Source organism: Paralichthys olivaceus, chromosome 3 (genome assembly GCF_024713975.1).
Source record: "Paralichthys olivaceus isolate ysfri-2021 chromosome 3, ASM2471397v2, whole genome shotgun sequence".
Taxonomy (NCBI): Eukaryota; Metazoa; Chordata; class Actinopteri; order Pleuronectiformes; family Paralichthyidae; genus Paralichthys; species Paralichthys olivaceus.
Window position 1 is genome coordinate 15,869,363 of NC_091095.1, and position 15,918 is coordinate 15,885,280.

General features: G+C 40.3%; 1 protein-coding gene across 1 annotated transcript; it reads right to left on the reverse strand.

Annotated features, from left to right (window-relative positions):
- Positions 1-1,151: 1,151 nt before the first annotated feature.
- rorca (RAR-related orphan receptor C a) lies at positions 1,152-14,355 on the reverse strand. The gene is made up of 10 exons (XM_020080953.2): positions 14,005-14,355; positions 8,394-8,479; positions 8,153-8,294; positions 7,561-8,001; positions 7,301-7,422; positions 6,566-6,698; positions 5,355-5,462; positions 5,096-5,206; positions 4,559-4,671; positions 1,152-4,439 (listed from the first exon to the last, which is right to left on the reverse strand). Exons 1-10 carry the CDS (start codon positions 14,009-14,011, stop codon positions 4,278-4,280), a joined length of 1,425 nt encoding a protein of 474 aa, XP_019936512.1. The 5' UTR covers positions 14,012-14,355; the 3' UTR covers positions 1,152-4,277.
- Positions 14,356-15,918: the final 1,563 nt, after the last annotated feature.

A 15,918-nucleotide genomic window follows, 5' to 3' on the forward strand; every position in this document is an offset into this window, starting at 1 on the left:
TCAGATTGATAACCTCCTTTCTGCTGAGTTGTATCTGCTGGCCTCCTGTTAAAGAACACAGCAGGAGATCCTCTGCAGGATTCACCATGGGCGAGTGGGTGTCATGACGACGTTCCTAACACGCCACAGAAGCAAAACCGACAAAACTAAAAATGCCACTCCCTGCTGGATGGAGCAGGTAATACACCCGTCTGTCTGCTGCTGGCCACATGTTCACAGGCCCAAGTTTATAAACCCCTGACTCCCAAAGCAAAGGGGCCGCAGACTTGGGAACTCAACCAATTCCCTTGGAAATTGGTCAGAATGTCAAAAATATCAACAAATCTCACAATGTGTATGAGAAGTGTAGCAGCACTTTGTGTCGATCTGCCTTTATATTTAATGGGTTCTTTCTTGGCCCCTACCCCACCCTTCGGAAAGTTTCTATACAATCTGTACAATAGTGTTTGAGGAATCCTGCTGACAGACAGACAAACAGGAATGAAAACATAACCTCCTCGGCAGTTCATTTAAAAACACCCTTATCATATCAGTTTCAGCGTCATACTGAGTTTTAGTGGTTCAAATGCTCAAGCATTCAATTAAATCAGCACAAAGTATTTGAAGTCCACTAAGCCTGGAGCATTTTGGGGTCCCTTCAGTTGTGAAGGCCCAGGATGGTTTGCAAGCCTCATCTGGATGGTAATCTGATTTTGTTTTGTACACACCAAACGGTCCCGTCTTGTTTCTCTACTGTAACAGTATCTTATCATCCAGATAAAATTTGGATTTGTTTAATGAGGGTTTAAGATAAACATTCATGAGATTGACAGCATAACAAAGGTGTGCTGTAATGGCAGCAGTTTTACGGCAACCTAAAACTAGAACAACTAAGTGACGTGATGCAGTGGTTGCTGAGAACTACTGTAAAGGTTGTGGAAGGTCAAATCTGATCAGATTGTTTCTCAGTCTCCCATTGACTGTAAGTCAATTATTTTAGCCAGTGGCGTTTATGAACTCCAGCTTGAGAACAGTGGCTATTATATCATATACTGTATAAAAGTAATTGACTACATTTTTGCCATACAGGCAGCTCCTACTTTTATGCAAGGTATATATCAATGAGCAAAACTGCCATATATGTATATATTTTAGTTTTAAAAACCAGAACATTTTCTGTTAATTGTAAAAAGACTTTTATTACATTCTTAAATCCACATATTGAATCACCATTGTGCAATAACACGCAACTGTGTTAAAACCTCTTGGGCTTTATATCCATGACATATAAATTATTTCTTATTAAAATCTATATTGATTTAATAATAATAATCTTAACATAGAGTGAAAATAACAAACAGAAGGATCATGTCAAAAGAACATTTTTTAGAGAGACATCTTTAAAAAAATAGAATTACATCTCTCCAAGACAAGGACACTAAAATGATGAGGAACAAAAATAAAACAAAACAAGCAGTACATACAAGGATACAATTAAGAAACAAAAAATATCACAACAAAACCAACACAAAATTCAGAGATTATAATCCATCTTTTATATTTACTTTTCTTAATATCCTATTTCATCTATGACTCAAAAAAAAGTTTTGCAATAATGATATTAGACAGGGGTAACATCTTTGATACTTCTGTAATAAAACATTCACAAGAACAGGTACTGTACACAGTGATCAAGGTTTTAAGGTCTTCTATGTTGGTGCGAGGTGTCTTGCTATAGACGAACAGCAGACACTTTAGGACAGAGAGCCCAGCTATCTCCCTGAGTAAATCTAAAACGCAAATGTATTGCAGATTTTCATTACTGCCCCCTGGACAGATCTTAGGCCTGCAGAAAAAATAACTATTAAGTACACTGAGTCTTTAGAAATCAGCATATCTAACATTTTCTGACTTAACACAAAGTATTGCACTTTGTCACACTGTTGAGTGTCATCTAGACCTGCAAAGAAGCTGGCTGTGTATTTGGTACGTTATACTCTAAATTCTGTGAGGTTGACTGTGCTGGAGTGCTTATGAAAATATTAACCGTCATACATGGAAACAACGCCCCATCACACTTAGAACAATGGGAAAGACATTATTGCACAATCCCACCATGCCACTGTCTTATGTACCCAGTAAAAAATAAAGATGAATACCCCTTCATGCTCTGTGAGATAACTTGATGTGTGGTGAAAAGCACTGTCCCAGCAGTGCAAAGCAAACCTGGCAGAAATATTAAATAAAGCTAAACATCCAACATCGGTCACGGTGATTGTCTTAAAAGTGGATTTTCTCAGATTAAATCAATTCTTTTCTCATAGTGTCTTTAGTACTCTGGCAGTACAATGTAGTTTTACAAAACATAATGTGTCCACCAGACGTCTCATCTGTACACACCCTCATCCAGAGACGTCACTTCTGTATCTACGTGTTTCCTGGATTTAAAGATTTGAACTGCTCTAAAATTACAGAAATTGTCAGCGGTGTAAATAGATCCAGCGTTTTAGTCTGACTTTGTCTTCTGTCCAGTTTTTAAAAGCAGAATTACATATTTTATGATCATTTAGTCATCACTGGCCTTCAAAATTCACCACTAAATGTTAATTTTTAAAGAAGCTCTCTAGTACGAATGCAGAGGTACTAACTCAGGGGGGTAGTTGATGACTCTGTCAACACTTTCCTGTGCCGTGTAGTGTTTTAAAAGGGTGAGGTAGTCAGGGAGTAGGGAATAAGGAGTAGAGGATTTATTTCTCCAATCAGAAAATCTCGGCCGCCTGCAGCAGCACAATCTGCCCGACCCAGCAGCAGTGAGAGTTGAGAGTGAGACAGACAGTAAATCCCCTCTCACTCTCGTCCAAGGAGCTTAAAATAACACCCGACAGCCCACTCTCTATTCTTTGCCCCTTATTCAACCGTGTAGGTGAATGTAACCATCACATTGCAACATCAAACCCTTTTTTCCCCCAGCACTCCCACATTCTTTTTTTACCCTGCTGGTATCGAGAAGTTTTGGCGACCATTCCTCTGCGGAGAGGGGCTGAGCTGCGACAACTCCACAGCCCCGCAGTGGTTGGCTGCCCAGCACCTTATTTGAACAGCTTTGAACACGAAAGAATTTTGCCCCAAGAGTTCATTCAGGATTCTACCATGGACTCATAAGTGCTTTAATTATCCATAATACTAGATTTTCTTCTCAGTGACAACAATCGTTCCATCCCCAGAACCCCAATGTAAGGGCAGGCAGTATCTGTTTGAGAGACCTGAGCACAAGCACATTCTCCTGTCCTCTGGGTGAAATCACCACTGCTCTTATCTTACATGATTATATTAGTGTTTATACATATACATATATATATATATATATATATAAAAACTGGAACATCTGAAAATACTTTGACAATACCTCTGCTTTTCTTTCGCTCTCATTCTCTAAGTGGCATTTTCAAAGGGAAAAGGTATAAGGACTGAGGTCATTGATTGCATTAAAAAAATAAAGAGCTCACATCAGTGTCTGAAGGGTGTGCTCGTAGAAATACCAACAAAGATCATCATAAGTGCTCTTTTTTGCGCTCTGTGTGCAAGCGTTTGTAGGTGCATGGCGGCAGACACTAGAGGTTTGCCCGCAATTCACACAGTTAAAAAAACGCTATGAGTTTGATCATGGTCCCTTTAAACAGTTTGTTTATACGTTACAAAACTGCAAAAATATGGGCACTACCGAAAAAATATTGAATGAAGTAATAAAGACTGACTGTAATAGAGACTGACGACTGAAACAAGCATTGTTACTGCAAAACTCCCACAAATAGGGTGAGGATTTTAAGTATGTACATTCTACGTCAAGCCTAGGGCTGTGCTGAGCGGTAAAGGGGACAGGGGGTACATTCAAAAATAGCTTACAAGAACTGTGAGAATAGAAGTCAAATTTATATTACAAAGGAATTCAACTTGACAAGAGGTTTAAGGTCTCCTAGATAGAAAAATAGTTTTGAGAATACAAATTATAGGCTACTATTTAATTATTTCCTTTAACTCCCTAAAAAAGAGGTAACATGCACTGAGTAGCCAGCGGCAGTTCCTGTAGTGTTGCGTCGAAACTGAAGGGACTGGCTTGCTGGGCAGTGTAAGCTACTCCAGTTAAGAGGTGAGAGGAGTGTGTCCTCAAGTGTAGCGTGCCGGATTGTCATTGAGCTGCTGGTTTGATTTTGTCTCAGCTGGTTGCCACATTTTTTAAATCTCCCCCCTCCCTAAACCTCAGTGTTTCTATTTGAATCAAGCTACGAAGCTGAACAGCTCTAACCCTCCGTAGAGTCTGGGAAGGTGATTTCACTGCCAAACACCTCCCTGTACAGAGGAGGAAACGTGTATGCTGTCTCAGGGTGCACTAGGCGGAAAAACTGCAGTTTGTCGATGTGGAGGTTGCAAATTGACTTCATTATGGGGAGCTTGGACACCATCTAGATTAGACAGAAGAGAAGTAAAAAATGGCAATTAATTACTTGACACTGTGGGTTAACAAAATCAACCAGGCAATTATTTTCAGCAAAGTGGCACAGTGGTACAACGGGTTCTGTACCTTCGCTAGCTTCTCTTCTGATGCTCCCTGTTTTTGTAAACAGCGCTGCAGAGCCACGTAGACTTTGTCCTGCAACTTCTGTATCTTCAGGACATCTGTAAGCCAGGGTCGGTCTGGAGGAAAAAATAAGGACAAGATGACGTCATTAGTGTTGTTATGTCACCGGTATGAAACTAAATGTGGTAAGTTTTATATTGTACAAATATCTAGGAGCAGGATACAAACATAGAGACACCAATATTCTGATGCTACTTAATTTTCTTTGAAGCAGCCGCTGGGAATTTTGACTTGACAGGGTCGGCAGTAATCCAAATTATTTGCACGGCATCACTGATTGAAGTATGTTGAGTGCTACCGTGACATAATGCAAAATTTAAGTGGTGTGACCTATTAATACGACAAATATGTGACCTCCGCAGGTTTATTTCCATCAATTTAGTTTAAGTGTGAAAAATAATGTAGCTCTTTGCAATATCATTATAGAACTTAATATGTGAATATCGCAGGTAAAGATAAATCTATTTAGTTGAGAAATACCTGGTGAAAGCAACACAGCAGCACTGAAGAGAGCCATATCCTCCTCAGACATCTGTATGCGGCTCAGGCTTTTGGCAAAGTCAAAAACTGCATTCACGAGGTCATCACAGCCTAGGAAGAAGAAGGAGGACAAACAAGATCATCAAGACATGATCTTAATGAGCCTGACGCAAATTAAAGGGACAAAAAAAATCTCCTGTTATTTTTTTTTTATTATGTTCATACATTTGTTCCCCATGAGAGAAAGATAGAGACTCACCGAGAGCTTTGAAAAACTGAGGAGTAGCAAACTTTCCATCGAAGAGCAATGTGTTATTGATGGGGTTGTAGGCCCGACACATGCGGATCAGAAGAACATCCATGCAGCCTGTTCACACACAAGAAAGAAAGAAAGATAAATTAAGAAAAAAGCTAAAAAGGCATATTCACATTGAAATCGTTTCTGGGCTGAGACTTAAAGAAAAAGAGCCTACGCACTTGAAAACCGATGTTTTCTTATGTATGAGACAAGTTCACTACGGATAAATGTGATGAAACAGTAAAATATAATGTTACTCTTTTCTAACGGAAATCTACTTTATATTATAGCAAGTAGAATATTTATTATAATTCAAAAGAAACAGTCAAATCTATATAACACAGACACTTTGACTGACATTTACACTTGTCAGGAGGGAGAACTATATTTCTTCGTCTAATTCTACCAGTTCTACATTCTTCTTTGACAAGATAATTGTCAAGATAATTCCTTGCAAAACCTGTGATTAACAAGTGAATTGTCACCTGTAAAACTATGGATGTAATTGATGTAATCAAGCAACACATTGCATTTAGCCACTAGTTCATACCTGAAGATGTTCGTGCATGTACAGAGATTTTAATTGCTGATCCTGACATGTTAATGTGTGGTCATAATTGCAGGAATGTGTTTCTGTGTTGATTGCTAGTGTCGACAAAAAACTCTACCATCTTCCTCCACCCTTCAGGTGTTCAGAAGGTTTGACAGATCATGTATGGGTGTGGAGACTTTTCTAGTCTTTTACATAATAGAAGCAATTAGTCTAATCAAGTGAAGAAAACATTTGCATTTATGTTCCGTGGGTATTTCATCTTCGTAAAAATGAGGAAAGGAAAGTACCGCACCTTACTTCATGATAATAGTAAATCTTGTGTGATTAAAACAAGGTCAGAGTTTCTACAAAAACAGAACAAGTCAGTCCACATCCATGTGATATTCAAAATCTGTGAAGTCAGCTACCACCTGAGGGTAATAAACTGTTCATATGACAACAGCCATCTTAGTCACAGCTTAAAGTTTGCAAACTAATAAACATGCACACAGCAGGGTAGCTTGTCTTGGTGGAGGCTCATCTGTTGCAGAAACAGCCCCCGACTGTTATGTGACTAAACACAATAACCAAAACTGATTTTAAATTGTGGGGAGTGTGTACACTGGTTTCATGCTCTGACCTGCTTTGAGGAGGATAATCTGATCGTTCTGACACAGGTCCATGAAGCCAGAGATGCGCTTGGCAAACTCCACAACGTACTGGATTGCATTGGTGATGTGAATGGCACATTGTTGCCACATCACCTCAGCTGACTGAAAGAGAGTGAGACAAAGGGAGTACTTTATTAGAACTGCAACACCTGAGGGGCATCAGACAAGTTGTATTACACAGTTGTTTATTAACTCCATCCATGTTTAGACATCAAGGAATGTCTGGTTGTGTTTAATGCTCTGCTTTCTACTAAAGATATCTTGACCTACAAGCTATTTGTCTCTTTTTTTCTGCATCTCAACTTGTGCTTTGGCTTCCTTAACTAGTGAGATGTGAAAACACAGTAGGAACTGTGTTAAAAAAAAGTTTGGATTTACCAACCTCACTGTTAGAAAGGTACTTTTGCAAAAACAAGGGAGCACTTTTATTTGTTTTTAGAAACTTTTTTCTCAATGTTTTTACTGTTGATTTTTACACAAGGTTAAAAACTGCAAACATTCATCTCTCTACATTGTACAAAAAAACAAGATGATGCAGTGATGTGAAATATTTTTAAAAGTGATTGCTACAATTATTAGATTAAGGGCACGGTCACACACTCATTTCAAATGTTCAGGTAGTTGAAAATATCTATTATTGATATGTGTTTGTATAGATTCAGCTGTCAAACTCTTGCAAGTGAATATTAACATGTTCCACATACCTTGGTCTGATATGAGCGTGTCTCTTCTGGGTTATACAAGGTCCACGCCATTCTCTTCAGCTCCTCTGTGCTGTACTGGCTTGTCTCGATATGGGACTTGACCACACTCTGAGTTATACGCTCTGAATAGGGGGAAATATCTCTTTAATGACATACAACACACTTTAATTGCTGTATGTTGCATATTTGTGTCTTTTCACCCTAATGGTTATTGTTAAAATTGATTGAATGGTTCAAGATTTTCTGGATTTATTACTGACCAATCTCAAGCAGGGAGCAGCCCCCGGGCAGCGGGTTGAGGATAGCGTGTGAGAAGAGTCCAGAGTCATGCAACAGCTGGTATTCATGCTTAATGCCGAGGTTGCCATCTACAAAGTCAAAATTGGTCTGTTCTGGTGAACTCTGAGAGGATGAACTGCTGCCTGCACTGCCACCCAGCATGTCCAGGTTATAGTAGTCGCTGCATCCATCCTTTGGGGTCAATGGCAGGTCAAAAAGTAGGTCTCCTTGCAGCGTGTTGATGTCGTCCAGATCACTGAGAGCAGTGCTGGAGCCTCTTCTGTAGGGGCAGTTGAGGTCGGCCATGTCGCCATTCTCCTCGCGGGCGCCGCTGCCTGCACACTCCTGGGACTGCTGGTGCTTCTGGACCTCTGCATACAGGCTGTCACGCTGTTTTTTGGACATTCGACCAAACTTCACGGCTGCGACGAGAGCGTGAAGACATAAATGAATCATTCAAGAAGGTATAGTCGTAGTGAAATGAGGATTACATAACTCATTCATTGTGAAAAGCAAAACGGGGGTGGTGGAAACTCTTAGTTAATTAAATATAGATCGAGCGGCTGAACTCACCATCACGGCTCATGCCCAGAGCAAGACACTTCTGCAACCTGCAGTGCTGACAGCGGTTACGGTTGGTCCGGTCAATGAGACAGTTTCTCTGACGTGAGCAGGAGTACATAGCATTGTTCTGCTGGCTACGTCTGAAGAAACCCTACAGACAAAGAGATCACAGGTTATAGATCATAAACAAAAGTCTCTGGCAGTTTTATTGTGACTCTCTGCATATTATGGAGATGATTTCATAACTCACCTTGCAGCCTTCACAGGTAATGACACCATAGTGAATCCCTGATGATTTGTCCCCACAGATTTTGCAGGGAATGACCTCTATTTGAGCTGTAGAGAAAGATAAAGGACACAAATCTGTAAAATACTCAATAGATATTAATAGATATCGAGAAATTAGACATCTCAAAACATAAAAAGATAGATTTGTATTGAAAGATACATGACCACTGATTGCTGTCGTTCTATAATGAAAGTATTATTTCTTTCACTTGGCACATTGGTCTAGACCTGAAAATAGTAGTAAACTCCAATAAATCAGACAAAAACTCATGCAATTATAATGAAAAATTAATCAATCCTTTGAGTAATTTTTCAGACATGCCGAAAAATGTCAGTTCCAGCTTCTCCAGCGGAATAGTATATCGTATTCAATATTTTTGCATTTTTAACTGTCCATCAAATAAAACATTTAAAGACATTAATTTTGGTTCTTGAAAACTGTGCCTGCCAAAAAAAAAAGTTTAATGGAGAAAATCTGCAGATTCATTGATAATAATAATGACAAATAGTCGCTTCCATGCAATGAATGATATGCAGCATGTGTGGAGAACTAATATTTTGCCATTGTTATGCAATAAATATCCAGGAGGGAACATTTACAAACAACCAAGCCCACAAATATTTGACAACATAATTTGCATATTGTCCGTTGTGATTAAGAGACACTTTTGTAGCAGAAACATTCAACATTTGCTCTTTAGGCCTATAATGCTACAACGTATTATGAGGAAGTGTCAATAACTCAAAGGAGACGAGGGTATACATTATATACCTTGTGTTCATTGTTGAAGCCTGAGCCTTCTTACCCTGGAACACCATGTTCTTTTCATTATGTTGTTTATCTAAGTAGCTGGGCCTCCTCAAGCCCAGAATAGCAGGTCAATTGCATTAGCTGAGGCCCAGGGTTATAAAGTTTCGTGGCTCTCTCTCGCTCTGCCACTCCTCCTCAACGAACAAAATGTGTGCAGGTTAACAAAGACGCACTGCCTTGCTGAACCCTTGGAGCCCTGCAAACCTAACCCACAAAACAACTGCAGCCCACCGTGTCAACTGTGAGCAAGATTTTGATTTGGCTTGGGCTGCAGGATGTGCCCAACAATCCCTAAACCACTTTTGTTGGATCACACAGGGTATTAGGTAACCTGTAAATCGCAGCAAAGGATTTAACCGGCCTTCACAGCTCTTCTGAAATTGCTGTTTTCTAAAGGCTCTTTTATAAATTACTCACAACCAACCAATCACATGAGTCACTGTGCGTGGGGAGAGATGTGCGTCACACGCTGAGGCAAAACAAAAAAGGTTAGTGGCCGACATTGCCCTGAAAATCATGACGGGGGGGAAAAAAATCTGTCAACATCATGCCTTGTCAAAGACATATTTGAACGTCTCGCTTGGCTAGAATTCCTGCCGGTCAATGAAATGCAACTGAGGGATATAAATAAATAAAGGGCAATGGAAAAAAAAATCCCTCTCTCCATTGCTCCCTTTATCGCTCCCCGTCCAGAGCCTCAGCCTCTCCCCCCGCCCTTCGGCCTGTTATATAACTGCTGTCTGGCCGCATTCCATGAACACACTCATTCAAAGGTGGTTGCCCTAGCAACGGTGTGACGTCCTCACTTGGCCTGCCGTGCTCCCATTGGCTGCTGAGCGAGCAGCTTTGTCCATGACTTGCTGCCTCACCTGCCAGTCAGCTGAGCAGCACAGTCAAGGCCCAGGGAGCAGGAACTGCTCCACTGACACAGTTTCCCATTTAGCGAACAGGGGGGGCACCAGTGGTGGCAGCCTCACAAGGAACACAATCTGGTTTCTTGCAGGTTTTTAGGGTGGAACCTAGTCTGACTCAAAAGCAGGGCGGAGGGTGGAGGCCTCCTTTTGCTTTGAAAGGAAAACAATGCAAGGTTTGATTACTGTAAGATGGATGACCAGTTGAAACTGGCAAGGTCAATCTATGCCACTGGAGATTTTACAGCTTGCCCAACATCTGGAACTATTTTCAAGAACATCTCGTACAGTGAGCTGCAGCAGGTGGAGCTGGTCGTTGCTAATAGTAGCTCTCAACTTGTTGCAGCATGTCAAGTATTTGAGTGAAATTTCAGCTGTGTTAGTGCCAGACCATAAATCTATTTTTACTCTGTTGAAGGTGGCAACTCAGAGATTATGCTGCCTTTCTGGTCTATTAGAAAATAAATGCTGCACAAATCCCAGCATTGAAGTTTTGTGTAAATCACAGTGAAGAGACAGCAGCTATTACACTGATACTGTCAGCTGTGACTGTTCATTGTTTCGGTTGTTGTGTTGGAAAATAAGTCTGAGTAACCACTCCCTTATTGTTATCAGAGTATATTGAGACTGGAATCTACTTCCTGTTTGTTTAATTCCTGGCAACAGTAAAAGAAGCATTTAATGTAGGTGTCATGTCTAAACACAAAAATCTCTACATTTTAGACAAAAACTATTGCAATTGTATAACTGAACTTGGGTTGATAATAATAATAACTTGGATTTATATAGTTCCATTCAAGGTACCCAAGGCCACTTTACAGAGTAAGTGAGTATTAAGTCGCAGTTTAAGCAATATCCCTGAATATAATATATATGACAGAACAAAAACTCTGTAGCTTTACATGAGTTTTATTATGTTGGAGCTGTGCCGAAGTGTGGTGAATACATGCTATCATAAATTTTAGGGGCAAAAAATGTTTTCTTTACATGATAGGTTACTATTGACTGACTGGTGTCAGCAATTTCCTGCTGTAAACCCTCAGGCAGGAAGACTTTGCCCTCTCATCCCAGCTAATCAAACAGAGTCGAAGGTCCTATTTACCTTTCTCTTTAAATTTACCTAACATACTGTATACTTAACATACATTTCTGGGGCTTCTGGGAATGACGTATATGGTATATTGTGCAACACGCTATAACATTTTGTACAGTTGGCAGTTATTTTTTTATTTACACAGTTATGTTGTATGTCTATCATTTTCTCTTTCCACATATCTCCCAATGCACAGGGCCTCAACTACCACCTGTTTTCTATATAGCTGAACTATATGTGGAAAGTAATGATTCTTCTTTACTCCCTGATCTGTGTGTATCACAGACTCACCCAGTCTTTGTATTTGTATCTACAAACATCCTAAATATGGGGTAGAAGTATACAATAGGTGAAGATAAATATCTCTTTTTTGTTATTTTCACTTTACATAATCCCCTCTCTTTGTTTTCTTTGTGATTATGGATCATAACAGTGTTGAAAAACAAGCATCTTAAACTTGATTGTGGAAACTCTTCATTATCTCATCTTTCAAGTTAAGTTTCTACACACTTTCCCCATAATTAATATTTACATGCTGAACAACAGAACTGTGGCTTTTAAGAAAACATGGCTTCATACTCAGCGTGTGTGTGTAATCCCTCCCCATTGATTAGAAAAGATAAAGTCAATTTGCTCTATCACACTGATCGTGCAGCCCCGAAGCAAAACCCCAGCAGGCCTCTGCAACACATGAAAAACCAGACTAAGGAATTCAGTTCTCAGAATACGATTTTCTTCATGCAAACCGCAGAAACTGATTTAGGGCCATGCTGCAGCAATCACCGTTGCCTTGACAAAGAATCTCTTTACTTTTATTTCAATATCGCTTATCTTTTGGCATGCTTGCAAAAATAGATATGACCAATCAAAATGACTTTCAGCAACCGCTAAGCCTAAACAATGACTGTTGCATAGCTAAACATTTTTCAAGCAATCGCTGTGTACATGTAAAATGAAATGTAATGCCAACATTTTGACATTGTGCTTTCACACTAACAAGGAAGCTGGGTGAAGAGTTAAAGCTTCAGATAAGAGGAGTGCAATCTTAGCACGCAGTTGCCAGAGAGAAAGGGCACCTTGACACATACTATAGCTCGCTGTGAACTTCCCCAAGGCTGCACACTCAACAGATAGTGGCTTTGAGCCTGAGCTCAGCACAGCGGGGTCCTGGGAGAGCAGAGATCGGCCCTTTCCTCTTTACGGCTACTGTGACTTTCATCCTGGGCTAACTGAGCTCCAACACACTGCTTCAGGTCTGCACGCCACGCAGGCCTCTGAGGAATAAAACTGAGAGTGCCCCATTGAAGTTCACTCATTTGACTGTGTTACATCATGCTGGCTGAACCTGTTTGTGCAACAGTTTACAAGAATACCTCAGAGATAAACAAGCTTGACAGCATAGTTAATTCTAATCCATCAGGTGGAAAGATGTCTTGAATCTTTTTGGTGCTTGTTACCTACACATACGACCCTTTTTTATAATTCCCCCTTTATACTGTGGATTCAGTTAAAGACTGGACAATCATTGTAGAATATGTGGTAGTTTTTACAGAATTTGATTGACAAACCATGCTTGACTGGACTGCTGGACTGACATACACTCTGGTTGATGTAAGAAACCTTAGCTGACAGAGGAAACTGAGCTCAACTGAACCCTGCTGTGCTTCATGGTTATATGTGGGCTTGCTGTGCCCATATCCTGCTTGTCACAGCGGTGCGTGGCTTTGACATAACGACACCACAAAACAAATGTATTTGGCCTATTAAGTAAACATATGTACCAAGGGATTTAAAAATATATATAAATGTCATCATCTGTGTCACAGGACTTTGATCTTGTTGTAGCATGCATCCTAAAAAGTTGAATTAAAGTCAGATTCATAATATCAACAATATCTTAAAGAGGAATAATCTCCCCCTGACAACTGATTTAAATGATCAACATGGTCTAAACAGTAATGATGACAAACCATGCCCACGCCAACATGCACACACACACACACAGTTGCAGTAATCCTCAATGACAGAATTAGGTCAATGGAGCACCTCCTATCTCTCTCTCCTCCACCCCCCCACACACTGGCTACCATACTGCTAAATCTGAAAACAAAAACACGCTGGCAGATGAACAGTAACAGTGACAACACCAAACGGAACTGTCGATGCTGTAAAACGCTTCAAAAACACCATGTGCAGCAAAGAATAACTAAATAATAACATTGCAAATACAGCAACACTGCAAATGCAATGTTTGGATCACACAAAAGCACTGAAAATAAAAGGGGATTAAGTAAATACAAAGAAAATCGCTTTAAAATGCAACTGAGTGGACTATTTGTCCAGGCTTAAGAAAGTCCCTGCCGACGGACTTTGCGTGTTTGACAGCCTGCGAATCACTCCGCTCCCTCCCTGCCTCGTTCTCTTACATAAGAAGAGTCTCTCACCGGCGGAGGGAGGCAACCGCAGCTGCGACACATTCCTCCTGTCACAGTAAAACACAGGTCCGACAAACACTTAACACCAAACAACCGTAAGCTCAGTTTAAATGCATCTGTTGGCTAAAGTTCTCTTCGACCGGTTGAAGATTCAACAACGCGCGGACAAGTTGCTGTGTCACACAAACATCAGAGTTTAGTAGCTGCGCAGTTACACGTCCGCGCTGTTTCCCCACTGTCGTCATTACAGCGGACTACACACGACTTCACGTTCAGCAACACACGAGTCTGGAGTGAAAGTGTAACACTCTGCACGCACTCACCTCTCATGTCGACGGTAGCTAACCGAGTCTTGGACTCATACAAGTGCAGGTGGAGGAGAAGAAACCAGGCGCGCGCCTATTCGCTCCAACGCGGAGCAGCTGAGAACTGTCACAACAGCCAATCCTCATATGTGTTGGTTCAAGCTTCTTGTTGCCTTCTTCGTGCACCTTCGAAAACAAAGTAATTTAGGAGGAGTGAAAACACCGCCGTGCTGCTGAGTGTTGTCGTCGGTGTGTCCGCGCGGTCTCAGAGGAGCAGTAGTGAGGACGCAGCTCTATGAGGAGAACACGCAGCTCCGCTCGCTCAGCTCCTCCTGCTCTGCAGCGCGCTCTAACAGACTTTCAGCGCGTGGACTACACATGATCCTCAGCCCGCGGACCGCCCGCCTCGTGCCCCGTGAGCGGACGCGCGCGCGCGCTTTTAGGACGCTCTCGCGTGCGTGGGAAAGTGTGGCAGTGTGTCAGTCCACAGCGACAGTGGTACAGCGTGGGAACTGTGTAGTAACAACACTTTCATTCTACAGAGGAGCCTTCACCCTCAGCACCGTGCCATTCGTCCTTCTCCGCGAGGATCAGGAGTCTTTCTACGTTAAAACACATTTTCAAAAATATTACGACATACAAGATTGAATCTAAATATACACTTATTTAAAGGACCATACTCATGTTAATAAGTCCTTTCGTTATGTCATTTTTGATTAATCGTGCCTACCAATATGATACGTGTCAAAAAGAACAGGTCAACAAACAAACAGGTCGATGAAGGAAATCAAGATTACTGGGTTCAAACTTACTTTTACCAAATAGCTTTTACATTTTTATTTTTAAATTATGTTATATTATTTGAGGTGTTTATGTATTATTTAGATTGTTGTTTTTTTCATGGTTTTATTTCCTCTTTTTATTTTGTCTTTGTGAAGCACATTTAAAAGTATTGTGTATTTGGAAAGGGCTATATTATTATGATTATGATCATGTTTATGATTATTATTCAGACAAACATGAAATAAGAATTCATAGAATGATGTACCATATGGAAAAAAAGAGACATATTGTCCATATTAAGAAATATCAGCTAATTTCACTGTGGTGCTTATTTTGTGAAATAACTATTGTGTCCTTGTAAGAACTCTGCAGTTAATCAGTGGATTAACAAACACTAATCTTGGTGGGGAATTAAATGTGACCACAGTTTGCTGCGCTGTGTTAATTTGTTTTCCATTTCCTGATATGATGACATCATGGATAATTTTGTAACTTTTAAATCTATCTACGTATCTATGTATCTATGTATCTATCTATCCATCAACTATCTATCTATCTATCCATCAATGAATTATCTATCTATCTATCTATCTATCTATCTATCTATCTATCTATCTATCTATCTATTTATCTATCTATCTATCTATCTATCTATCTATCTATCTATCTATCTATCTATCTATCTATCTATCTATTTACTGTTGCAGATGACCAGGTACATCTTTGTTCATCTCGTTGTTACCCTTTGAAATTTCGGTGTGCGTTTTAATGGAAGAAGACACACTCTTGGACTCAGCCACAGAGCCAACGACATAAACCAAACCATCATCAGTAATAAATATAACTTGAATTTTTTTTATAGCGCCTTTCTAAGGACTCAGGGACACTTTACATATTTGAGGGCGAAGGACATATTCAAGGTGACATAGACAAAGAAAGGACAGATAGTATCTGACAAGGTCATTAATTAAGTGCAGAGGAAAATAATTGATTTGCATGTGTGGTGAAGATGACGAATGTATCGGGTAACGTAGGCACAGTTATGAAATGAGGAGAAGAGAGATTATGGTAAGTAGGTTAGTGGAGCAACACACAACTTTCCCTCCCTCCCTCCCTCCCTCCCTCCCTCCCTTGTCTTTCTGCTGTGCA

What these genes read in the sequence shown, in the direction of transcription:
- rorca (XM_020080953.2), bottom strand. An exon ending in CTGCTCCCTGCTTGAGATTG is followed by an intron (nt 7,423 to 7,560) that starts GTCAGTAATAAA and finishes CCCCCTATTCAG; the next exon opens with AGCGTATAACTCAGAGTGTG. An exon ending in CAGAAGAGAAGCTAGCGAAG is followed by an intron (nt 4,440 to 4,558) that starts GTACAGAACCCG and finishes TGTCTAATCTAG; the next exon opens with ATGGTGTCCAAGCTCCCCAT.